This window comes from Ranitomeya variabilis, chromosome 1 (genome assembly GCF_051348905.1).
Source record: "Ranitomeya variabilis isolate aRanVar5 chromosome 1, aRanVar5.hap1, whole genome shotgun sequence".
NCBI classification, from domain to species: domain Eukaryota; kingdom Metazoa; phylum Chordata; class Amphibia; order Anura; family Dendrobatidae; genus Ranitomeya; species Ranitomeya variabilis.
In genome coordinates, this window is record NC_135232.1 from 1,019,921,724 (window position 1) to 1,019,948,289 (window position 26,566).

The following is a 26,566-nucleotide window of genomic DNA, read 5'->3' on the forward strand; positions in this document are numbered from 1 at the left end:
TTTTCAGACCTGATTGGGCGTTATGTTGTCATTTACCTGGATGACATCTTGATATACTCTGAGGACAGTCAGTCACACTTACACCATCTTCATTCGGTTCTTGTGAGACTCAGGGAGAACCATTTATATGCTAAGCTGGAGAAGTGCTCGTTCTTTATGCAAGAACTGTCTTTTCTGGGATTAATTGTATCTGGGGAGGGATTCCGCATGGATCCTGGGAAGGTTCAGGCCATTTCTGATTGGGTGCAACCTCAGGACCTGAAGGGGTTGCAACTAGGGTTGAGCGACCTTAACTTTTATAGGATCGGGTCGGGTTTCACGAAACCCGACTTTCTCAAAAGTCGGGTCAAGTGAAATCGGCCGATCCTATAAAAAAGTCGGGGTCGGGGTCGGCCGAAGCCCGAAACCCAATGCACTGCAATGGGATACTATGGTTCCCAGGGTCTGAAGGAGAGGAAACTCTCCTTCAGGCCCTGGGATCCATATTTAAGTGTAAAATAAAGAATTAAAATAAAAAATATTGATATACTCACCTGTCCGGCGGCCCCTGCAACTTACCGAGGGAACCGGCGGCCTGCTTTGATTAAAATGAGCGCGTCCAGGGCCTTCCGTGACGTCACGGCTTTGTGATTGGTCGCGACAGCCCATGTGACCGCCACGCGACCAATCACAAGCCGCGGACGTCATTCTCAGGTCCTAAATTCCTAGAATTCTAAATTCTAGGAATTTAGGACCTGAGAATGACGTCCGCGGCTTGTGATTGGTCGCGTGGCGGTCACATGGGCCGTCGCGACCAATCACAAAGCCGTGACGTCATCTTAAGGTCCTTCACGCGCTGATTCTTAGGAAGGAAGGCTGCCGGAAAGAAGCAGGGCGCGTCCGAGGGTGAGTATATTCCTATTAGGTATATACTCACCCTCGGCTTCTTTCCGGCAGCCTTCCTTCCTAAGAATCAGCGCGTGAAGGACCTTAAGATGACGTCACGGCTTGTGATTGGTCGCGACTAGTGTTGAGCGATACCGTCCGATACTTGAAAGTATCGGTATCGGAAAGTATCGGCCGATACCGTCAAAGTATCGGATCTAATCCGATACCGATACCCGATACCAATACAAGTCAATGGGACACCAAGTATCGGACGGTATCCTGTATGGTTCCCAGGGTCTGAAGGACAGGAAACTCTCCTTCAGGCCCTGGGATCCATATCAATGTGTAAAAGAAAGAATTAAAATAAAAAATATGGATATACTCACCCTCCGACGCAGCCTAGACTTTACCGCCGTAACCGGGAGCCGTTGTACCTAAGAATGCGTGCTTGAAGGGCCTTAGATGAGGTCACTGCGCTCTGATTGGTCCGTAGCGGTCGCGTGACCGCTACGTGACCAATCACAAAGCAGTGACGTCACCTAAGTTCTTTCAAGCGCTTGAAATACCTTAGAAGACGTCCGCAGCTTCTGATTGGTCGCGTAGCGGTCGCGTGACCGCTACGCGACCAATCACAAAGCAGTGACGTCTTCTAAGGTATTTCAAGCGCTTGAAAGACCTTAGGTGACGTCACTGCTTTGTGATTGGTCGCGTAGCGGTCACGCGACCGCTACGGACCAATCAGAGCGCAGTGACCTCATCTAAGGCCCTTCAAGCGTGCATTCTTAGGTACAACGGCTCCCGGTTACGGCGGTAAAGTACAGGAGCCGCCGGAGAGGTGAGTATATCCCTATTTTTTATTTTAATTCTTTATTTTACACATTGATATTAATCCCGATACCGATTCCCGATACCACAAAAGTATCGGATCTCGGTATCGGAATTCCGATACCCGCAAGTATCGGCCGATACCCGATACTTGCGGTATCGGAATGCTCAACACTAGTCGCGACGGCCCATGTGACCGCCAAGCAACCAATCACAAGCCGTGATGTCACCGCAGGCCATTCACGCGCTGATTCTTAGGAAGGAAGGCTGCCGGTTAGTACCAGGGCGCGTCAGAGGGTGAGTATATCAATATTTTTTATTTTGATTCTTTATTTTACACTTAAATATGGATTCCGATACCGATTCCCGATATCGCAAACATATCGGAACTCGGTATCGGAATTCCGATCCTAGATTCAGAAGATCGCCGACCTCATGGCCGACCCCACACAGGGGTCGGGTCGGGTTTCATGAAACCCGACTTTGCCAAAAGTCGGCGACTTCTGAAAATGGCCGACCCGTTTCGCTCAACCCTAGTTGCAACGATTTCTGGGCTTCGCTAATTATTATAGGAAGTTCATTAAAGGGTTTTCACAGGTAGTGAAACCCTTGACGGACCTCACACTCAAAGGGGCGGATGTAAAAAATTGGTCCGTGGCCGCAAAAAATTCCTTTCTGACACTGAAGAAATGTTTCACTTCAGCACCCGTGTTGATACAACCCGATCCATCGAGACCTTTTATCGTGGAGGTCGACGCTTTGGAGGTGGGGGTGGGAGCAGTGTTGTCTCAGGGCCCAACCACCCTTACTAACCTTAAACCCTGTGCCTTTTTCTTTAAAAAATTCTCTTCGGCCGAGAGAAATTATGATGTCGGCAACAGAGAATTGTTAGCAATTTAATTGGCCTTCGAAGAATGGAGGCATTTTCTGGAAGGGGCTGTTCATCCCGTTACGGTCATCACTGATCATAAAAATTTGGCCTATATCGAGTCTGCTAAGAGATTGACCCCCAGACAGGCTCGATGGGCACTTTTTTTTTCTCGGTTTCATTTTACCATTACGTTCCGACCAGGGTCTAAAAATGTAAAGGCGGATGCCTTATCCCGAAGTTTTGACTCTGTGTCCCCTCCAGAACCTCCTTCCTCCATTCTTCAACCTGGAGTGGTTGTGGCTGAAGTCTCATCTGAGTTACAGAGGGAGATTTTGGATGGACAAGCACAAGCTCCCAGGAATAAACCCCAAGGTAAACTGTTTGTACCCGATCATTTCCATCTCACACTTCTACAAGAATTTCATGACTCTGTGTTCAGTGCACACCCTGGGATTGCAGCTACCCGGGGGGCAGTAGCTAGGAACTTTTGGTGGCCTTCTATGGGTTCTGATATCAAAAAGTTTGTGAATTCTTGTGAAGTGTGTGCTCGTTCTAAGAGCTCTCTGGTCCGGCCGGCCAGGGAATTGGTACCTTTGGCAATTCCGGATAAACCCTGGACACACCTGTCCATGGATTTTATCACTAATCTTCCGTCTTCCAAGGGCAACTCTGTAGTTTGGGTTGTGGTTGATAGGTTTTCGAAACAAGCCCATTTTGTGCCGTTACCTGCGTTACCTTCTGCTGAAATCTTAGCTCGCTTGTTTATTCAACATATAGTTCGGTTGCATGGAGTCCCTGTGAATGTGGTATCTGACAGGGGTGTGCAATTTGTAGCCTGGTTTTGGAGGGCTTTTTGTAAAAAGTTGGGGGTTACGTTGTCATTCTCCTCTGCTTATCACCCGGAATCCAATGGACAGACTGAATGCACCAACCAGTCGTTGGAACAAATTTTGAGATGCCTGGCCTCTTCCAGACAGGAGGACTGATGTGAGGTTTTACCCATGGCTGAATTTGCGTTCAATTGTCGTATTAATCAGTCTACTGGCAAATCTCCCTTTCAGGTCAATTATGGGTTTGTTCCACAGTTTGGAGAATTTTCCCGCATGGATTCTGGTTGCCCTGGTGCTGAGGGTTTGGTGCAACAGTTAAGAACCCTTTGGAGGGAGGTTCAGGCGAACATCTCCAGAGCCCAAAAGAGGTACAAACATTTTGCGGACAGGAGGAGGGGGTCAGTTCTCACACTAACTGTGGGGGAGAAGGTGTGGCTGTCTACCCGTAACATCAAACTTAAGATTCCCTCCATGAAGTTGGGCCCCAGGTTTAGAGGTCCATACAAGATTATTAAGGTGATCAACCCGGTGGCCTATAGGTTACAGTTGCCCACCTCTTTCAAAATTTCTAATGTCTTCCACAGGTCCCTATTAAAACCTGTGGGGACGGTTAGAGAAGATTCTTCATCTAATGTTCCGCCGGTATTGGTAGAGGGTCAGCTGGAGTACAAGGTAGGGCGCATCATTGATTCACGGTGGATGCGTCGAAGGCTTCAGTACCTAATACATTGGAAGGGGTTTTCTATTGAGGATAGGTCATGGGTTCCAGCCAGTTCTGTGCATGCTGATCGACTGGTGCAGGCTTTTCATGCAAGATTGCCTGAGAAGCCTGGGGGTCCAGTGGCCCCCCATTAAGGGGGGGTACTGTCATGGTCAGGACATGGTTAATGTCCTGTCAGGGTTAATTTTGCTAGCCTCTTTCCCAAAATGGGAGGGGTATTTATACTCGCTCCTAACCTGGTTTCTCTGTCAGCTATAGATTCTGTTTGTCTGTATGCGTGACTCTTGGAGTGTGTGCCCGGCTTGCATAGCGTTGTCTTGCTTTCCGTGCTTTACTCTGTTTGTGTTCCTGGCTACTGAACTCTGGCTTTGCTTCTGACGATCCCCTGTCTCTCCGTTTTGGTACCTCGTAATCTCCTGGCTACGATCTCTGCTTGTTTGATTATTCTTTAGTGCTTGTCCCTTCTCTGTTTCCCCAGCATCTGGCTCCGCCCCCTTTCCTCCTCCCACTCTGTCACATGGTCTTAGGTCCTGTTCATTACCTGTACACTCTGTTTCATGTCAAAGGTCCCGTGGGTTCAGGTTAGTAACTTGGTGTCTTGCTCAGCTGCTGTGTGCAGCTTCCCCTGCAGCATTGATACCCGGGCATTGTGACAGTATCAGTCTGATTGTCTGGAGAAGTGCATTCCAGAGAGCTAGCACAGCACGAGAGAAGTCTTGGAGACAGAGGTGTGAGGTTCGGATTACAGGGGATGTTAGTCTTAGGTCATTTGTAGAACGGAGGGCACGTGTAGGGCAATAGACAGATGAGAGAGGAGATATAAGGCGGTGCAGAACTGTGGAGAGCTTTGTGGGTGAGAGAGATGAGTTTATACTGGACTCTGTAGCGAATAGGTAGCCAGTGTAATGACTGGCACAAGATGGAGGCATCGGTGAAGCGGCTGGACAGAAATATGACTCTGGCTGCAGCATTCAAGATGGATTAGAGAGGAGCAAGTTTGGTAAAAGGGAGACCGATTAGAAGAGAGTTGCAGTAGTCCAGACGAGAATGAATAAGAGCGACAGTAAGAGTCTTAGCAGTTTCAACGGTGAGAAAAGGTCGGATTCTGGAGCTGTTTTTAAGATGCAGGTGACAAGAGCGAGTGAGTGATCGGATACAGGGAGTAAAGGAAAGTTCGGAGTCGAATATGACCCCAAGACAGCGGGCATGCTGCTTGGGAGTTATGGTTGAACCCTCCAGGGTAATTTCGATGTTGGGTAGAGTGAGGTTAGTAGAAGGGAGAAACACAAGAAGTTCCGTTTTGGAGAGATTTAGTTTCAGGTAGAGGGAGGACATGATGTTAGAGACAGCAGACAGACAATCCTTGGTATTTTGAATTAGGGTAGGGGTGATGTCAGGGGAGGAAGTGTATAATTGGGTGTCATCAGCATAGAGATGATACTGGTACCCAAATCTGCTGATTGTTTGTCTAATAAGGGCCGTGTAAAGAGAGAAGAGGAGGGGGCCTAGGACTGAGCCTTGCAGAACCCCGATAGTAAGGGGACGAGGAGAGGAAGAGGAGCTGGCAAAAGATTCAGTGAAGGAGCAGCCAGAGAGGTAGGAGGAGAACCAGGAGAGGGCTGTGTCCTTGAGGCCTATAGAGCAGAGCATAGTGAGGAGGAGCTGGTGATCCACAGTGTCAAATGCGGCAGAAAGATCCAGGAGAATCAGCAGAGAGCAATGACATTTGGATTTAGCTGTTATTAGATCATTAGAGACTTTAGTGAGGGCAGTTTCAGTGGAGTGTAAAGAGCGGAAACCAGATTGTAAGGGGTCAAGAAGAGAGTTATCCTCTAATATATACTAATATATAATATAACTAATATATACTAATGAAATATATGTCAATTTTTGACTTTTCAGTAAGTAATAGAAATGCCTTAAAACATTCTCTCTCATTATTCTGGCATTTGGCAAATATTAATAACTATGGTAATCCTAATTGACTAGACAGACAGTCAGACAGACAGACAGACAGATAGATAGATAGATAGATAGATAGATAGATAGATAGATAGATAAAACCTGCATACAAAAAAATACAATGTTCATAATTAGATTTTTTTGCCCTATGTCACCTTTGATTGGGTTATCACCCTTTTGATTCTTCTCTTTATTTTCCTGTCAAATGAATATCACAACCAGACAATACCTATTTAAATGTATGAGAGCACGAACAGCTGAGCCTTCAGCCTCCACATCAAATGTGAAGGGTGTGAAGAATACAAAGGGAAGATGTATCTTGGCAATTTAATGGCGTACGCCGTAGAGGTACAAAAAGCTATAGTGACAATGCTGCTCGTTTTGCCATGCTATATGTACCATTATAGAAATAACTTTATAGTATATTATTACAGTGTCTCCGTATCTTTTACCATGAACGTCCACTAATGATGTAGGAAAACTTTAATTAACGCTCAGACAACGTTGTGAGATAAAGAACCAGGCGATGTACGTTTGACATGGAGTGGAACAATGTGGCTGTTGGAGGCTTTGATCGACATGTTTCGTCAACTTAGAGAATTATTCTCCGAGGTGTAATAAGAAAACAGAACATTTCTCGCTCTAACCTTGTTTCAAGAGTTATGATTTCTGATGTTTGTTGTAATTAAGATGTGTATTGATTCTGAAACGGTAACACAATAGGAAAAATAGAATGAGTATATTACATTGTTGTGTATTGGTGAGTTCCTGCAAATCAATATCCTGCTACAGATCACCTTCATACCGTAATGAGAGGGTAAATAAATGGAAAGTCATTTATGGATCAGTCTCAGAAAAACTAACGCACAGAAGCTGAGGATGCCCTAATCACAATTGGGAATTTTCTGAAAAGCTTTTTCTTTTTTTTACACCACAAATAAATAAATTGAAGTACAAATGGAACAAGTAAAAATGAAAAATCAGTCCTTTGAATTGGATGATGTGATGTATGGTATATCTCTCTCTCAATCTGGATATATATATATACAGTATTAGGGTTGAGCGAAACGGGTCGATCATTTTCAAAAGTCGCCGACTTTTGGCTAAGTCGGCGTCTCATGAAACCCGATCCGACCCCTGTGCTTGTCGGCCATGCGGTACGCGACTTTCGCGCCAAAGTCGCGTTTCAATGACGCGAAAAGCGCCATTTCTCAGCCAATGAAGGTGAACGCAGAGTGTGGGCAGCGTGATGACATAGATCCTGGTCCCCACCATCTTAGAGAAGGGCATTGCAGTGATTGGCTTGCTGTCTGCGGCGTCACAGGGGCTATAAAGGGGCGTTCCCGCCGACCGCCATCTTACTGCTGCTGATCTGAGCTTAGGGACAGGTTGCTGCCGCTTCATCAGAAGCAGGGAGAGCGTTAGGCAGGGTCCACTAACCACCAAACCGCTTGTGCTGCAGCGATTTCCACTGTCCAACACCACCTTCGGTGTGCAGGAACAGTGGAAGCTATTTTTTTTTTTTTTTCCCCTCAGCGCTGTAGCTCATTGGGCTGCCCTAGAAGGCTCCGTGATAGCTGTATTGCTGTGTGTACGCCACTGTGGAAACCAACTGCTTTTTTCAAAGCACATATCCTCTTGTTCCTTCCTTTCTGCACAGCTATCTTTTTTGTTTGTCCACACTTTTTATTTAATTTGTGCATCAGTCCACTCCTATTGCTGCCTGCCATACCTGGCTTACATTACTGCAGGGAGATAGTAATTGTAGGACAGTTTTTTTTTTTTTTTTGTTTTTTTTTTGTGGGAGATTAAGATTGGCATTTCTGCTACAGTGCCATCCCTGTGTGTGCCATCTCTCACTGAGTGGGCCATAGAAAGCCTATTTATTTTTTCCGTGATTTGTGTTCTAAAATCTACCTCAACACAGAAACACTACATCAATCAGTGGGAGAAAAATATTGGCCTCAGTCAGGGCTTGTGTGCCACTGCTGTGTGTGCGCTATCTCTCATTCAGTGGGCTATAGCAAGCCTATATTTTTTTTTTTTTTTTTTTTTTAATATTATTTGGTTTCAAAAGTCTCCCTGAAAAAAAAAAAAAACCTAAAAAAACAGTGGGAGAGTAATATTGCCCTTTCAGCTTGTGTGCCAGTCTTGACTCCTGGGTGTGCCACCTCTCTCCCTCTCATTCAGTGGGCCATAGAAAGCCTATTTATTTTTTTTTTTAAATATTATTGGGTTTCTAAAGTCTCCCTGAAAAAAACAAAAAATACATAAAAAAACAGTGGGAGAGTAATATTGCCCTTTCAGCTTGTGTGCCAGTCTTGACTCCTGGGTGTGCCACCTCTCTCCCTTTCATTCAGTGGGCCATAGAAAGCCTATTTTTTTTTTTTTAATATTATTTGGTTTCTAATTCTCCCTGAAAAAAAAAAAAAAACCTAAAAAAACAGTGGGAGAGTAATATTGCCCTTTCAGCTTGTGTGCCAGTCTTGACTCCTGGGTGTGCCACCTCTCTCCCTCTCATTCAGTGGGCCATAGAAAGCCTATTTATTTTTTTTTTTAAATATTATTGGGTTTCTAAAGTCTCCCTGAAAAAACAAAAAATACATAAAAAAACAGTGGGAGAGTAATATTGCCCTTTCAGCTTGTGTGCCAGTCTTGACTCCTGGGTGTGCCACCTCTCTCCCTTTCATTCAGTGGGCCATAGAAAGCCTATTTATTTTTTCCGTGATTTGTGTTCTAAATTCTACCTCAACACAAAAACACTACATCAATCAGTGGGAGAAAAATATTGGCCTCAGTAAGGGCTTGTGTGCCACTGCTGTGTGTGCTATCTCTCATTCAGTGGGCTATAGCAAGCCTATTTTTTTTTTTTTTTTTTTTTTTTTAATATTATTTGGTTTCTAAAGTCTCCCTGAAAAAAAAAAAAAACCTAAAAAAACAGTGGGAGAGTAATATTGCCCTTTCAGCTTGTGTGCCAGTCTTGACTCCTGGGTGTGCCACCTCTCTCCCTCTCATTCAGTGGGCCATAGAAAGCCTATTTATTTTTTTTTTTAAATATTATTGGGTTTCTAAAGTCTCCCTGAAAAAACAAAAAATACATAAAAAAACAGTGGGAGAGTAATATTGCCCTTTCAGCTTGTGTGCCAGTCTTGACTCCTGGGTGTGCCACCTCTCTCCCTTTCATTCAGTGGGCCATAGAAAGCCTATTTTTTTTTTTTTTTTAATATTATTTGGTTTCTAATTCTCCCTGAAAAAAAAAAAAAAACCTAAAAAAACAGTGGGAGAGTAATATTGCCCTTTCAGCTTGTGTGCCAGTCTTGACTCCTGGGTGTGTCACCTCTCTCCCTCTCATTCAGTGGGCCATAGAAAGCCTATTTATTTTTTTTTTTAAATATTATTGGGTTTCTAAAGTCTCCCTGAAAAAACAAAAAATACATAAAAAAACAGTGGGAGAGTAATATTGCCCTTTCAGCTTGTGTGCCAGTCTTGACTCCTGGGTGTGCCACCTCTCTCCCTTTCATTCAGTGGGCCATAGAAAGCCTATTTTTTTTTTTTTTAATATTATTTGGTTTCTAATTCTCCCTGAAAAAAAAAAAAAAACCTAAAAAAACAGTGGGAGAGTAATATTGCCCTTTCAGCTTGTGTGCCAGTCTTGACTCCTGGGTGTGCCACCTCTCTCCCTCTCATTCAGTGGGCCATAGAAAGCCTATTTATTTTTTTTTTTAAATATTATTGGGTTTCTAAAGTCTCCCTGAAAAAACAAAAAATACATAAAAAAACAGTGGGAGAGTAATATTGCCCTTTCAGCTTGTGTGCCAGTCTTGACTCCTGGGTGTGCCACCTCTCTCCCTTTCATTCAGTGGGCCATAGAAAGCCTATTTTTTTTTTTTTTTTAATATTATTTGGTTTCTAATTCTCCCTGAAAAAAAAAAAAAAACCTAAAAAAACAGTGGGAGAGTAATATTGCCCTTTCAGCTTGTGTGCCAGTCTTGACTCCTGGGTGTGTCACCTCTCTCCCTCTCATTCAGTGGGCCATAGAAAGCCTATTTATTTTTTTTTTTAAATATTATTGGGTTTCTAAAGTCTCCCTGAAAAAACAAAAAATACATAAAAAAACAGTGGGAGAGTAATATTGCCCTTTCAGCTTGTGTGCCAGTCTTGACTCCTGGGTGTGCCACCTCTCTCCCTCTCATTCAGTGGGCCATAGAAAGCCTTTTTTTTTTTTGGTTTTTTTAATATTATTTGGTTTCTAAAGTCTCCCTGAAAAAAACAAAAAAAACATAAAAAACAGTGGGAGAGTAATATTGCCCTTTCAGCTTGTGCGCCAGTCTTGACTCCTGGTTGTGCCACCTCTCTCTCTCTAATTGTGGGCCATAGAAAGCCTTTTTTTTTTTTTTTTTTAATATTATTTGGTTTCTAAAGTCTCCCTGAGAAAAAAAAATAAATAAATTAGGTGGGAGATTAATATTGACATTAGTGCTTGAGTGACAGTCCTGCGTGTGTGTCATCTCTGTGATTTTGTGCCACAGAAAACAGAGTGTGTAACATTGTGCCTGATTTTCCTTGTGGTCTCACCAACCTGTTAAGGGATATTGAAATCATACTGAAGTTATAGCTCACCGTGTAAGTTGTTTGATAGCAACAAATAAAGTTACTTTGGTTAAGATTTTAAAACAATGAGGAAGTCTGGTGCAAGAGGTCGTCGTGGGCGTTCATTGTCAGCTGGTAATGATGGTAGTGGTAGTGGAGCATCAGGTGGTCGTGGGGATAAAAATATTCCACCTAAGTCTGGAGCTGTGGAGCCAGTTTCGTCGTCAGGCTACACAAGGCCTCGAACGCTCTCTTTTCTGGGAGTAGGAAAACCGCTTTTAAAGGCGGAGCAGCAACAGCAAGTTTTGGCTTACATTGCAGACTCAGCCTCTAGCTCTTTTGCCTCCTCTTCCGAAACTGGTAAATGTAAAAGCAGCGCGTCGCTTGTGGATGTTCACGGTCAGGGACAAGTCGCTTCCTTGTCCTCCTCAGCAAAAACTACAACAAGAGAGAAGGATGCAGCAGGCGACACAACGGGTCACTCCATGGAGCTCTTTACACATACCGTCCCTGGCTTAGAAAGTGAAACATTTAACAGGCCATGCCCATTACAAGTATATTCTGACATGGAGTGCACTGATGCACAGCCACAGCCAGAGTACTATGCTGCTCCTTTGACTCAGACCACCACATTGCCCTCTCAGGGTACAGATCCACAATCAGACCCTGATGAGACTATGTTGCCCCGCCACGAACGCTATACCACCGACCGACACAGTGACACAGACGAAGTTGCACACGAGCTCGAAGAGGAGGTAATAGATGACCCAGTTATTGACCCCGATTGGCAGCCATTGGGGGAACAGGGTGCAGGCGGCAGTAGTTCAGAAGCGGAGGTGGAGGAGGGGCCGCAGCAGGCATCAACATCGCAACAGGTTCCATCTGCCGGGCCCGTATCTGGACCAAAACGCGTGTCAAAGCCAAAACCTGTTGGAGCACAGCGTTGCCATCCGGTTAAAGCTCAGTCTGCAATCCCTGAAAAGGGATCAGAGTCTAGGAAGAGTGCAGTCTGGCATTTTTTTAAACAACATCCAACTGATCAGCGCAAAGTCATCTGTCAAAAATGTTCAACTAGCTTAAGCAGAGGTCAGAATCTGAAAAGTCTAAATACTAGTTGCATGCATAGACACTTAACCACCATGCATTCTCAAGCCTGGACTAACTACCAAACGTCCCTCAAGGTTGTAGCACCCTCGGCCAATGAAGCTAGTCAGCAACGCAACATCCCTTCCGTCACTGTAAGGCCACCATTTTCCGCACCACCGGCAGTATCTGTGCAGGTTTCTTTGCCAGCCAAAAGCAGTCAGGGTCAGGGAATCACCAGTTTTGTAGGAGGAAATATTGCATGTAGGGCACCGGCGGAAACAATACCGTCTCCAACCGTCTCTCAGTCTGCCATGTCCACCGGCACACCCGAAAGTTCCACGATCTACAGCTCTCCAGTCCAGCTCACCCTACATGAGACTCTGGTTAGAAAAAGGAAGTACTTATCCTCGCATCCGCGTACACAGGGTTTTAACGCCCACATAGCTAGACTAATCTCGTTAGAGATGATGCCCTACCGGTTAGTTGAAAGCGAAGCTTTCAAAGCCCTGATGGAGTACGCTGAACCACGATACGAGCTACCCAGTCGACACTTTTTTTCCAGAAAAGCCATCCCAGCCCTGCACCAGCATGTTAAACAGCGCATCGTCCATGCACTCAGGCAATCTGTGAGTACAAAGGTGCACCTGACTACAGATGCATGGACCAGTAGGCATGGCCAGGGACGTTATGTGTCCATCACGGCACACTGGGTGAATGTGGTGGATGCAGGGTCCACAGGCGACATCAATTTAGGGACAGTTGTGCCTAGCCCACGGTCTAGGAAACAGTTGGCTGTAGGCGTTCGCACCCCCTCCTCCTCCTCCTCGTCCTCCTGCAGAAGCTACAGCTCTTCCACAGAACGCAGTCGGCCAACCACTCCATCGGCAGATGACACTGTTGCACACCAGTTGTCCCATTATGGGCCAGCTACTGCCAAGCGTCAGCAGGCTGTATTGGCTATGAAGTGTTTGGGCGACAACAGACACACCGCGGAAGTTCTGTCCGAGTTCTTGCAACAAGAAACGCAGTCGTGGCTGGGCACAGTAGATCTTGAGGCAGGCAAGGTAGTGAGTGATAACGGAAGGAATTTCATGGCTGCCATCTCCCTTTCCCAACTGAAACACATTCCTTGCCTGGCTCACACCTTAAACCTGGTGGTGCAGTGCTTATTGAAAACTTATCCTGGGTTCTCCGACCTGCTCCTCAAAGTGCGTGCACTTTGCTCACATATCCGACGTTCGCCTGTACACGCCAGCCGTATGCAGACCTATCAGCGGTCTTTGAACCTTCCCCAGCATCGCCTAATCATAGACGTTGCAACAAGGTGGAACTCAACACTGCACATGCTTCAGAGACTGTGCGAACAGAGGCGTGCTGTTATTTATTTGTGGGAGGATACACGGGCAGGCAGTAGGATGGCAGACATGGAGTTGTCAGGTGTGCAGTGGTCGAAGATACAAGACATGTGTCAAGTCCTTCAGTGTTTTGAGGAATGCACACGGCTGGTTAGTGCAGACAACGCCGTAATAAGCATGAGCATCCCCCTAATGCGTCTGCTGATGCAAAGTTTGACGCACATAAAGGAGCAGGCGTCTGCACCAGAGGAAGAGGGAAGCCTTGATGACAGTCAGCCATTGTCTGGTCAGGGCAGTGTACAGGACGAGGTAGCGGGCGAAGAGGAGGTGGAGGACGAGGAGGATGATGGGGATGAGTATATTTTTAATGCGGAAACTTTCACGGGGGCACAGGAAATTGGTTGCGTGTCACGGCCGGGTTCTGGTTTTTTGAGGGACACAAGTGACGTAGATTTGCCTGCAACTGCCCCTCAACCAATCACAACCGGAGATTTGACAAGTGGAACTTTGGCCCACATGGCGGATTATGCCTTACGTATCCTACAAAGGGACACACGCATTACGAAAATGATGAACGATGACGATTACTGGTTGGCCTGCCTCCTTGATCCACGCTATAAAGGCAAATTGCAAAATATTATGCCACATGAGAACTTGGAACTAATATTAGCAACCAAACAATCAACTCTTGTTGACCGTTTGCTTCAGGCATTCCCAGCACACAGCGCACGTGATCGTTCTCACACGAGCTCCAGGGGGCAGCAGACTAGGAGTGTTAGGGGTGCACACATCAGAAGTGGCGTTGGACAGAGGGGTTTTCTGACCAGGTTGTGGAGTGATTTTGCTATGACCGCAGACAGGACAGGTACTGCTGCATCAATTGAAAGTGACAGGAGACAACATTTGTCCAGTATGGTTACTAACTATTTTTCATCCCTTATCGATGTTCTCCCTCAACCGTCATTCCCATTTGATTACTGGGCCTCCAAATTAGACACCTGGCCAGAATTGGCAGAATATGCATTGCAGGAGCTTGCTTGCCCGGCAGCAAGTGTCCTATCAGAAAGAGTATTCAGTGCTGCAGGGTCAATATTAACCGAAAAAAGGACTCGTCTGGCTACCCAAAATGTTGACGATCTAACATTCATTAAAATGAACCACAACTGGATTTCAAAATCTTTTGCCCCACCTTGCCCGGCCGACACCTAGCTTTCCTATGAAAAGCTCTTGCCTGTGAATTACTTTTCTAATGTCTAATTTGCTGCTGCAGATTGTACAGCATACGACATGTTTACACCTCCCTAAATGGCCAAACTCCCCACACGGGGCCGTGGTATCGCGACTTGGCGCAAGCACCCGTGAGACTGCTGTTTGTCTGAAGAGGTGGGTGTGCTCGCTTTTGGTTGACGGCATTGCTACTGGGTCCCTCATAGTACAATGTAGTGTCTCTGGCGGTGGTGGTGCGCACCCAACGTCAGACACACCGTTGTAACATGAGTGGCCCTGGGGCGGTCCCGCCGGCCTCAAGAGAGTTCCCCCCTACCCCAGCTCAAACTGGGCTCTACTACGTGCAAAATTATGTCGCACAGCTCCACCAATCTTTAGTCTATTCGCTGACATCATTCAATGTCTGGCACTGACAATACAAATTTGTAGACATCTATGATGCAACTTAAAGTAGTCTGTGTCTGTGTCCTATATTGGCACCATTAAATAGTTACTGCCAAATTACTATGTCAGAAACACAGCAGATGAGCCCACCCCTGTACCTAAGTATGCCATCTTTTTTTTTGTTTTGGTTGTTTTGCGAGACATTAACATCTATTTATATTTTGGGAGTACTGGGACAGACACTCCTTGCACTACTCCTCCACTCAGCACCAAGCTGCCTGCCCGTGTATCCATGTAACCGCTGTAAAACTGCCATGAGCCTATTGTTTGTTATTTTAGGCCTTTGATAGCCTGTCTGCGGTCCCTACTCCTCCACTGACCACCAAGCTGCCTGCCCGTGTATCCATGTAACCGCTGTAAAACTGCCATGAGCCTATTGTTTGTTATTTTAGGCCTTTGAAGCCTTTCTGCGCTCCCTCCTTCCACTAGTCCTCCACTGACCAGACCACTGCTGCCCGTGTACCCCTGGAACCAATTTTAAAGTGCCTACAGCCAGCCCATTTTATTGTGTTAGGCCTTCGAAGCCTGTCTGCGGTCCATACTTCCACTAGTCCTCCACTGACCAGACCACTGCTGCCCGTGTACCCCTGGAACCAATTTTAAAGTGCCTACAGCCAGCCCATTTTATTGTGTTAGGCCTTCGAAGCCTGTCTGCGGTCCCTCCTTCCACTAGGCCTCCACTGACCAGACCACTGCTGCCCGTGTACCCCTGGAACCAATTTTAAAGTGCCTACAGTCAGCCCATTTTATTGTGTTAGGCCTTCGAAGCCTGTCTGCGGTCCATACTTCCACTAGTCCTCCACTGACCAGACCACTGCTGCCCGTGTACCCCTGGAACCAATTTTAAAGTGCCTACAGCCAGCCCATTTTATTGTGTTAGGCCTTCGAAGCCTGTCTGCGGTCCATACTTCCACTAGGCCTCCACTGACCAGACCACTGCTGCCCGTGTACCCCTGGAACCAATTTTAAAGTGCCTACAGCCAGCCCATTTTATTGTGTTAGGCCTTCGAAGCCTGTCTGCGGTCCATACTTCCACTAGTCCTCCACTGACCAGACCACTGCTGCCCGTGTACCCCTGGAACCAATTTTAAAGTGCCTACAGCCAGCCCATTTTATTGTGTTAGGCCTTCGAAGCCTGTCTGCGGTCCATACTTCCACTAGGCCTCCACTGACCAGACCACTGCTGCCCGTGTACCCCTGGAACCAATTTTAAAGTGCCTACAGCCAGCCCATTTTATTGTGTTAGGCCTTCGAAGCCTGTCTGCGGTCCCTCCTTCCACTAGGCCTCCACTGACCAGACCACTGCTGCCCGTGTACCCCTGGAACCAATTTTAAAGTGCCTACAGCCAGCCCATTTTATTGTGTTAGGCCTTCGAAGCCTGTCTGCGGTCCATACTTTAAATACTCCTCCACTCAGCACCAAGCTGCCTGCCCGTGTATCCATGTAACCGCTGTAAAACTGCCATGAGCCTATTGTTTGTTATGTTAGGCCTTTGATAGCCTGTCTGCGGTCCTTACTTTAAATACTCCTCCACTCACCACCTAGCTGCCTGTGTATCCATGTAACCGATGTAAAACTGCCATGACTGCCTACTGTTTGTTATTTTAGGCCTTTGATAGCCTGTCTGCGGCCCCTACTTGCAATACTCCTCCACTGACCACAATGCTGCCTGGAGTGCCTGCCTGTGTATCCATGTAACCGATGTAAAACTGCCATGACTGCCTACTGTTTGTTATTTTAGGCCTTTGATAGCCTGTCTGCGGCCCCTACTTGCAATACTCCTCCACTGAGCACAATGCTGCCTGGAGTGCCTGCCTGTGTATCCATGTAACCGATGTAAAACTGCCATGACTGCCTACTGTTTGTTATTTTAGGCCTTTGATAGCCTGTCTGCAGCCCCTACTTGCAATACTCCTCCACTGACCACACCAATGCTGCCCGTGTACCCCTGGAACCTATTTAAAAGTTCATAGAGCCTAGTTATATATTTTATTTACTATTAATAAGGCCATGATGGACTACGCTGTACCACGCTACAAGCTAACCAGTCGACACTTCTTTTGCGAGAAAAGCCATCCCAACCCTCCACCAGCATGTAGAAGACCGCATTGTCCATGCACTCTGGCAATCTGTGAGTACAAAGGTGCACCTGACAACAGACGCATGGACCTGTAGGCATGGCCACGGAAGATTACGTGTCCATTACGGCGCAATGGGTTAATGTGGTGGATGCATGGTCCACAGGGGACAGCCTACTAAGTCTGTCTGCAGTCCCTAATTCAAATTGTCCTCCACTGTCTAAATCGGAACTTCCACCTTCTGGCTTTCGGCCTATAGTATCAGAAATTAAACTGCATTTGGCCTTCAACTTTGGTTAGGGCCTACTAACGGCTTCTGCCCCTCCCTGGTGTTGCCCTCAACTAAATAAAGCTGAGCTTCAACCTTCCGGCTCTCATTATGTGGTTTTAAAAAAAAAAATGGTGGTTAGGGCCTACTAACGGCTTCTGCCCCTCCCTGGTGTTGTCCTCAACTAAATAAAGCTGAGCTTCAACCTTCCGGCTCTCATTATGTGGTTTTAAAAAAAAAAATGGTGGTTAGGGCCTACTAACGGCTTCTGCCCCTCCCTGGTGTTGTCCTCAACTAAATAAAGCTGAGCTTCAACCTTCCGGCTCTCATTAAGTGGTTTTAAAAAAAAAAAAAATGGTGGTTAGGGCCTACTAACGGCTTCTGCCCCTCCCTGGTGTTGTCCTCAACTAAATAAAGCTGAGCTTCAACCTTCCGGCTCTCATGTGGTTTAAAAAAAAAAAATGGTGGTTAGGGCCTACTAACGGCTTCTGCCCCTCCCTGGTGTTGTCCTCAACTAAATAAAGCTGAGCTTCAACCTTCCGGCTCTCATTAAGTGGTTTTAAAAAAAAAATGGTGGTTAGGGCCTACTAACGGCTTCTGCCCCTCCCTGGTGTTGTCCTCAACTAAATAAAGCTGAGCTTCAACCTTCCGGCTCTCATTAAGTGGTTTTAAAAAAAAAAAAAATGGTGGTTAGGGCCTACTAACGGCTTCTGCCCCTCCCTGGTGTTGTCCTCAACTAAATAAAGCTGAGCTTCAACCTTCCGGCTCTCATTATGTGGTTTTAAAAAAAAAAATGGTGGTTAGGGCCTACTAACGGCTTCTGCCCCTCCCTGGTGTTGTCCTCAACTAAATAAAGCTGAGCTTCAACCTTCCGGCTCTCATTAAGTGGTTTTTAAAAAAAAATGGTGGTTAGGGCCTACTAACGGCTTCTGCCCCTCCCTGGTGTTGTCCTCAACTAAATAAAGCTGAGCTTCAACCTTCCGGCTCTCATTAAGTGGTTTTAAAAAAAAAAAAATTGGTGGTTAGGGCCTACTAACGGCTTCTGCCCCTCCCTGGTGTTGTCCTCAACTAAATAAAGCTGAGCTTCAACCTTCCGGCTCTCATTATGTGGTTTAAAAAAAAAAAATGGTGGTTAGGGCCTACTAACGGCTTCTGCCCCTCCCTGGTGTTGTCCTCAACTAAATAAAGCTGAGCTTCAACCTTCCGGCTCTCATTAAGTGGTTTTTAAAAAAAAATGGTGGTTAGGGCCTACTAACGGCTTCTGCCCCTCCCTGGTGTTGTCCTCAACTAAATAAAGCTGAGCTTCAACCTTCCGGCTCTCATTAAGTGGTTTTAAAAAAAAAAAAATTGGTGGTTAGGGCCTACTAACGGCTTCTGCCCCTCCCTGGTGTTGTCCTCAACTAAATAAAGCTGAGCTTCAACCTTCCGGCTCTCATTATGTGGTTTAAAAAAAAAAAATGGTGGTTAGGGCCTACTAACGGCTTCTGCCCCTCCCTGGTGTTGTCCTCAACTAAATAAAGCTGAGCTTCAACCTTCCGGCTCTCATTAAGTGGTTTTAAAAAAAAAATGGTGGTTAGGGCCTACTAACGGCTTCTGCCCCTCCCTGGTGTTGTCCTCAACTAAATAAAGCTGAGCTTCAACCTTCCGGCTCTCATTAAGTGGTTTTAAAAAAAAAATGGTGGTTAGGGCCTACTAACGGCTTCTGCCCCTCCCTGGTGTTGTCCTCAACTAAATAAAGCTGAGCTTCAACCTTCCGGCTCTCATTATGTGGTTTTAAAAAAAAAAAAAATGGTGGTTAGGGCCTACTAACGGCTTCTGCCCCTCCCTGGTGTTGTCCTCAACTAAATAAAGCTGAGCTTCAACCTTCCGGCTCTCATTATGTGGTTTAAAAAAAAAAAATGGTGGTTAGGGCCTACTAACGGCTTCTGCCCCTCCCTGGTGTTGTCCTCAACTAAATAAAGCTGAGCTTCAACCTTCCGGCTCTCATTAAGTGGTTTTAAAAAAAAAAAAAATGGTGGTTAGGGCCTACTAACGGCTTCTGCCCCTCCCTGGTGTTGTCCTCAACTAAATAAAGCTGAGCTTCAACCTTCCGGCTCTCATTATGTGGTTTTAAAAAAAAAAATGGTGGTTAGGGCCTACTAACGGCTTCTGCCCCTCCCTGGTGTTGTCCTCAACTAAATAAAGCTGAGCTTCAACCTTCCGGCTCTCATTATGTGGTTTAAAAAAAAAAAATGGTGGTTAGGGCCTACTAACGGCTTCTGCCCCTCCCTGGTGTTGTCCTCAACTAAATAAAGCTGAGCTTCAACCTTCCGGCTCTCATTAAGTGGTTTTAAAAAAAAAAAAAATGGTGGTTAGGGCCTACTAACGGCTTCTGCCCCTCCCTGGTGTTGTCCTCAACTAAATAAAGCTGAGCTTCAACCTTCCGGCTCTCATTAAGTGGTTTTAAAAAAAAAAAAATTGGTGGTTAGGGCCTACTAACGGCTTCTGCCCCTCCCTGGTGTTGCCCTCAACTAAATAAAGCTGAGCTTCAACCTTCTGCTCCAAATTACCATTTTAAAAAATGCAATAGGCTTTTCCGGCCTACTAAAGGTGTCTGCCCCTCCCTGGTGTTGTCCTCAACTGAACAAAGCTGAGCTTCCACATTCTGGCTTTCGCCCTATACTATCAGATATTAAACTGCATTTGGCCTACTAGTGTGGTTAGGCCCTTGAAACAGTGTCTGCTGCTCTTGGGTTTGCTACTCCACTGAACAAAGCAATGCCGCCTGTTTAGTCCTGTTACCAATTTTGAACTGCATGTAGCCTACTTTATTCTTTGGCCCTATATCTGTTTCCTCCTCATCCTGCCCATTGCCCAGCCACTGCTAAATGAGTCTGCTGGTACATTGACCTAGACCACTACATTCCCCTTGTACTCTACACAGCCAGAATCTGTCCCTGCTGAAAGTAAGGTTCCCCTTCCCGCATGTTATACCACCTTACACAGGGACAAAGAGGAAGGTGCAGATGAAAGTGCAGGTTCCTTCATCAGGTGGGGGGGCATACTCGTTGGCGACGTCACTGGCACAGGGCCCCTCAGAGTACGCAAAAGTGTCGCTGCTGGTGGGAGGCGCCCCCGCCATGCAAACACACCGCCGTACTTTGAGGGGCCCTGTGCCAGTGGCAATGCGAACGAGTGGGCCCCCCCTGCTTGCTCAGGATCACAGCACTTGCAACTTTTAAATACTTACCTTTCCCTGCAACACCGCCGTGACGTAGTCCGCATTTCCTGGGCCCACGAAAAACTTGAGCCAGCCCTACTCCCCCCACAACTTTCCCCCAATTCCCTATGCCCAACTATTATTATACAGTTAATTAAGATTGGCAAGCTTCAGAAACAAGAATGGATGTTTTTGGCATTAAAATGGGCACTGTAGGTGTTTTCCTGGCCTCCACTCACTGCCGACTATGCTTCCCCATTGACTTGCATTGGGTTTCGTGTTTCGGTCGATCCCCGACTTTTAGCGATAATCGGCCGACTGCACTCGACTCGACTCTGGACAAAATCGGGTTTCCCAAAACCCTACTCGATCTTAAAAAAATGAAAGTCGCTCAACCCTATACAGTATGTGTGTATGTAGCGAGTAGATGCATAAATTACCTCTACTTTACATAACACTTTAAAAAGCTACTTCTGCTTTGCACAATGCTTTAAATCTATGCATCTTTTTTTCTACAAAGTGCCATTTTCTATAGATGTACAGTACCAATATTGAAAACTACATTTGTTGTAACAGCACTTTATCATTACAAGTGCATTTAACAAAGCAGTGGATGACTATAGGATGCTTTGGGAAAAAGTAATTGACTTTTAACTGCTCATTTACTATTCCTTGCATGAGGATTACAAAATAATTGCTTGTAGTATATGTTGATAGAAAGGTATTACTACTAGCTAATCTGAAAATGCTGCTGAATCACTGCGACAATTATGGATTTTCAAATCTAACTCATCCTAAAAATCTGTGCTTGTTAATGGTGGAAAACCCAAGACTTTATTACCAGGTCACCAATGTGTAGGTAGAAAAACCCTAAATAGTCATAGGTAGATCGAGGGATGCATGCATTAGATTCCCCCACTTAAAAAAATTGCTAGTTATCTTCTATAAGGAACATTTGGACAAGACAACATGTAGCCAACCACTCACCAGATATTTAATGTAAAGTTGTAGAAGCCGCAAGTATTCAACTAAAAGCCCCATGGATTAGGCTAACATCAACTGATCCCTCCATTACCAGCGAATTCTGCTGACAGTCTAATGTGTATGAGGACTCCTGACTCTACCTCGACAGATGATGTTCAAGACCAGAAGGATCCGGCACATCCAGTTTCAGACTGCCGATTTTTTTGTTCTTTAAGAGTAAGTCGCCTCCTCCAGAAATGTCTAGTAGCTACTCTCTAAAATAACGTACAGGAGTGCTCCACAGATTAAGGGCTCCTGTGTGTGGGATAGTAAGGCGAGGTGGCTGCTAGCCGAACAATCACTTTTTGGTTGTCAGCTTTCTATTCTGTATTTAGGGCTTAAGGCTAATCTCCAAGGCCATTATTACATGACTAGATGGTGGCCCGATTCTAACGCATCGGGTATTCTAGAATATGCATGTCCACATAGTATATTGCCCAGTTACGTAGTATATTGCCCAATTACGTAGTATATTGCCCAGTGACGTAGTATATTGCCCAGTTACGTAGTATATTGCCCAGTGACGTAGTATATTTCCCAGTTACGTAGTATACAGCACAGAGCCACGTAGTATATTGCACAGCGACGTAGTATACAGCACAGAGCCACGTAGTATATTGCCCAGCCACGTAGTATATTGGCCAGTCACGTAGTATATTGCCCAGCTACGTAGTATATTGCCCAGCCACGTATGTCACAGGTTAAAAAATAAAAAATAAACATATACTCACCTTCCGAGAGTACTCTTGTAGTTCTGTCACCTGTGTGCGGTGCAGGTGGCAGCTCCCGGTCCCAGGGTGTGATGACGTCGCGGTCACATGACCGTGACGTCATGGCAGGTCCTTCTCGCTCAGGCGCGCAGGACCTGTGATGACGTCGCGGTCACATGACCGTGACGTCATGGCAGGTCCTTGTCGCATGCCATCCTTAGCGCCAGAACCTGACGCTTGCATGGAGCGGTCACCGGAGCATCGCGAGGAGCGGGAAAGGCGGCGGAAGGTGAGTATATAATGATTTTTTATTTTTTTTATTTTTTTTAACATTAGATGTTTTTACTATTGATGCTGCATAGGCAGCATCAATAGTAAAAACTTGGTCATACAGGGTTAATAGCGGCGGTAACTGAGTGAGTTATCCACGGCATAACGCGGTCCGTTACGACTAGCATTAACCCTGTGGGAGCCATGGCTGCGGGTAGTATGGAGAGGGCTCCGGGCACTGACTACAGGGGAGTAGGGAGGGACTAATCGGACTGTGGCCGTCGCTGATTGGTCGCGGCAGCCATGACAGGCAGCTGGTGAGACCAATCAGCGACTTGGATTCCATGACAGACAGAGGCCGCGACCAATGAATACCCGTGACAGAAAGAAAGACAGACAGACAGAAAGACGGAAGTGACCCTTAGACCATTATATAGTAGATTAGGGGATAGCAAACATTAGACAATTAGTGGATATGTGCTGCCCGCTTTAGGACTCATAAAAATGGACAATATAGCACCGGAAAACCTCTGAGCTTGATTTGGCACCCGAAGTAGTGTACTCATCTGTATATTACCCCCATATTCCTCCTTAATTAATCTTCATACACCATATATCTTCATAATCTCGTGCTACACGGCGGATTCACATGACAGTACGCACAGTTTGACATTTGCACATTGTAGTGCCTCCACTTGCCGTATGTGACTTCTTAGTATTAAGTTCATGTTAAACCATTTAATTCTTTCATGTATGATGGTGATAGAAACCCCTGGTTCCTACAATTCATGCCATTGCAGTGATGTAATTTTACTAATTTTGTAAAATTGACTCTTTTTAGAAAAGTTTTGTTACCTTTTTCTAGGCAATGTATGTTTTACAGACAAGACAGGCAGCAGTAGATATCATGCAATTTGATTAAACATCGTTAGAAAGCAGAGCATTTGATGATTTCATAGTTGTTGACTTGTGAATTACTTTGGTTCTTATTGGTATTTCTTATTGTATTTTTTTAATTTGTTTGTTTACAGGTATCCTTTACAAAGGCAATGGAGAAAACCAGTTCATATCTGAGCAGCCACCTGTAATTAGCTGTTTGATGGGCAATGGCCGAAGACGTAGCATCTCATGTCCGAGTTGCAATGGCCAGGCTGATGGCAACAAACTTCTTGCCCCCGTAGCATTAGCCTGTGGAATAGATGGAAGTTTATATGTGGGAGATTTCAACTTTATCCGCCGAATTTTCCCATCGGGGAATGTAACAAGTGTATTGGAGCTGAGGTACGTTACGCTCTGTACATTTTTTATTGCGCATAATGTTTCCAATATGATGAAAATGAATAACAAAATGAAGTAGAAATGTAAAATAAAATAGTCTCAATAATTGCAGTAGACTACTTTTGAAAAAATGAACTGGCTTGTCATTGTGTTTAATGTTTCGGCAATATATTCCAACAAGTCTATATTATTGGTACACTACAGTCAGCCTCTCCTCAGCCTGAAATGAATAAAATTGATTGAATGGATTATGCTAAGAATTCAGTCATGAAAAATCTGTATTAATGCAATGTACTGATAAATAATGAGCAGTGCACTGAATATCCTGTTTCTTGGTTTTTGGTGGTGGCACACGGAAGCTTTGATGGATTCAACGGGTGTCACTTTATCTTACCAAATGTGCTTAGGAAATGATTGTGTGGCACTTAAAAGGGTTGTCCACTACTCAGACTACCCCTTCTCAATACTCATGTTTGCGCCTTGTAAAATAATAACACTTATACTCACCTCCGGTGCTGGCGCCACTCCAGTGTAGTAGGCACTGGTTCTCCCACGTATTATATAACATAACACTATAATGTCACATGATCCCTGTGGCCAACCAACGCTGGCTTCACTTTCCCCTCCTATTTAAAAAAAATTAAACATAAGGACAACCCATTTAATAATATATAAGTACTGTGTTTAGGGCTTATTTTCAGGGGATGTCTTGTTTTTTTCATGAATAACAATCCACATTTATTCTTGAATAAAAAAAATCAACATTTATTCAACTATAATCATGTCATCACACACACACTGAACAAGTATACACATGTAAATATACGCACATCACACATACAGTACTATATCAGCCTGTCCCTTTTTCATTTTCTCTAGACTTCTGCAGTTATAGGGGTATTCCTATCTCCAAGATCCTATCCCAATATGTAGTAGGTGTAATAATAATATTATCAAGTGCCTCCAATTAGGAATGTAGTATAATGTTCCTGATTCTCTATGTCTCTTTCCTCATGTGTAGGCATTGCAGGGCCTTATGTATCCATGGTTCCTCACAGACTGCGTAGCTCTCCTGTTCGCAAAATGGCTTGTGATATAGAAGCAAGCATCTGACCAGCCTCCTCCAGTTGGAGGACACTGCACATAGAAAATCCATTTTTCAATTCAATGAGACTGATGGACTGGTCTAGACACATGCTTCTCCACCAGCAGCTGTACACTCTGTGAGGATGACTGTACTATCAAGGAGGAGAACCTGGAATACATATGTATTATTAAGTGCCGCAAAATTGTATCCTCAACTGATTTCTTAGCCTAACGATAAAGTGGCCACGCTCATTAAATATGACATTTAAAGCTGGCTTCTAGGCCTAACTGTTGGTTTCCTGACCTGGAAACCTTATTTGTACAGATGCAATGCTAATTCCACCCAAAACTGAGAATCGGTATTTTTGCAATGTGCGTAATCCATGTTTTCAGCTGGAAAGCATTTTCTTAGTTTTTAAAACTATCTAACAAAAAAAACAGTCTTGTAGCCCATAGCAACCAATCAGAGCGCAGCTTTTATTTGTTAAACAGTTCTAAAAAAATGGAAGCTGCACTTTTATTGGTTGCTATAGACAACAAGGAAAAAGCAGTAGAGAATCACAGGACAGCGGTCCACCGGCCAGGTCAAGGGGAGCCTGCACACTGCCTCCTACCTGTCGCCATTCCTTTTGATTAGCTGCCCTTGCTTGGTGGGACACACACACAAAATCATACCAGGCCGAATAATCAAAGAGGAACCGGGGATGCCGACAGGCAGGAGGCAGTTTGCAGTGCTTCTGTCCAGTAGCCACGGAATACTGACCTGACCGATCGGCCAGGGCCTTAATAATTTATCTTCTCATATCCAAAAGTCAGTTTTGATAAATTAATCCCAGTAGTGTGTCTTATGCACAAAATCTGTTCAGAGAAACTGTCTCTGTTGCCCTTTGTAACCAATCAGAATTTAGCGGTCATCTTTGAAGAGTGGATTAATAAAGCAATGAAAATAATAATGAGCTCTGATTGGTTGTGATGTGCAACACTGATACTATTACTTAGACTTCAGGTGGAGCACATAAAGGAAATTAATATTTCTAATTAAGCATTGATGAAAACATAATCACATGTGCATGTTGTGTCTATATTTCTAATAATTTTCACTGATCATATTTTTTCTTTAATTTCTGCTGCCTAGGAGGTAAATAAATGCATTTTTCCCCACATGTAAATGATTATGATCTTTGATTGTTCATTGTAAGAGGATTTCTCATATAAAGACTGCAGCTTGGAATGTATTTTTAGTATTGGGGGTTTACTTTGATCAATGGGGGGGACAGAAAGCTCTTTTAGTATAACGGAAGCCTGCTCATGTAAGAATTATAGTTTAATAATAGGAAATGAACTTGAGAAATGTTCCAAAAATAACAATCAAAGTAACTTCCCTATGACATATTTGTTATTTTTCCAAAAATGAATAGTTAAAATCTCATTTGATACAATTTCCAATTTTGTAGCATGCAAATTGGGTTGGCTTACCCATCATCCCCACTCATAGCTCTCCATTACCATCGTGTTCGTCTTTTTTAATCTGCGTATGATTTACTGTCGCTTTCTTCTCTTTCTTGCTTTCACCCAGAAATAAAGATTTTAGGCACAGGTAAGGACCCAGAATGAGTAACGTCTCCATAATGTCAGTTTTATCTATATAGCATCCATGGTCATGGCTGTGTTGTGCCCCATTGTCTGAGCCAGGCAGAGACGGACCTTCATTTGATAGGAGGCTTTTACATAACGAAAAACTCAGATGTTCTTATCTAAAGGTCCCAGATATAAATATTACATTATAACATACTGGTTTTATGACCTGTGTTTTGGCTGCGAAACTGGACAGAGACAGGTGCTGCAATGTGATCAAAGGAAATTTTCTAGCAGGTA

The 26,566-nt window shown here is 44.8% G+C and overlaps 1 protein-coding gene across 11 annotated transcripts in view; it reads left to right on the plus strand.

Moving 5' to 3' along the window:
* The window catches only part of TENM3 (teneurin transmembrane protein 3), a 1,770,339-nt gene that overhangs the window by 1,592,576 nt on the left and 151,197 nt on the right, over nucleotides 1–26,566 (plus strand). For 6 of the 11 annotated variants that reach the window (XM_077279545.1, XM_077279552.1, XM_077279553.1 and 3 more), the window contains 2 exons: nucleotides 23,359–23,609; nucleotides 26,266–26,288. In XM_077279545.1, coding sequence (XP_077135660.1) covers nucleotides 23,359–23,609; nucleotides 26,266–26,288 — 274 coding nt within the window. The remainder of the gene's footprint in view (nucleotides 1–23,358; nucleotides 23,610–26,265; nucleotides 26,289–26,566) is intronic. The other 5 variants (XM_077279546.1, XM_077279547.1, XM_077279549.1 and 2 more) reach the window with 2 other exon arrangements.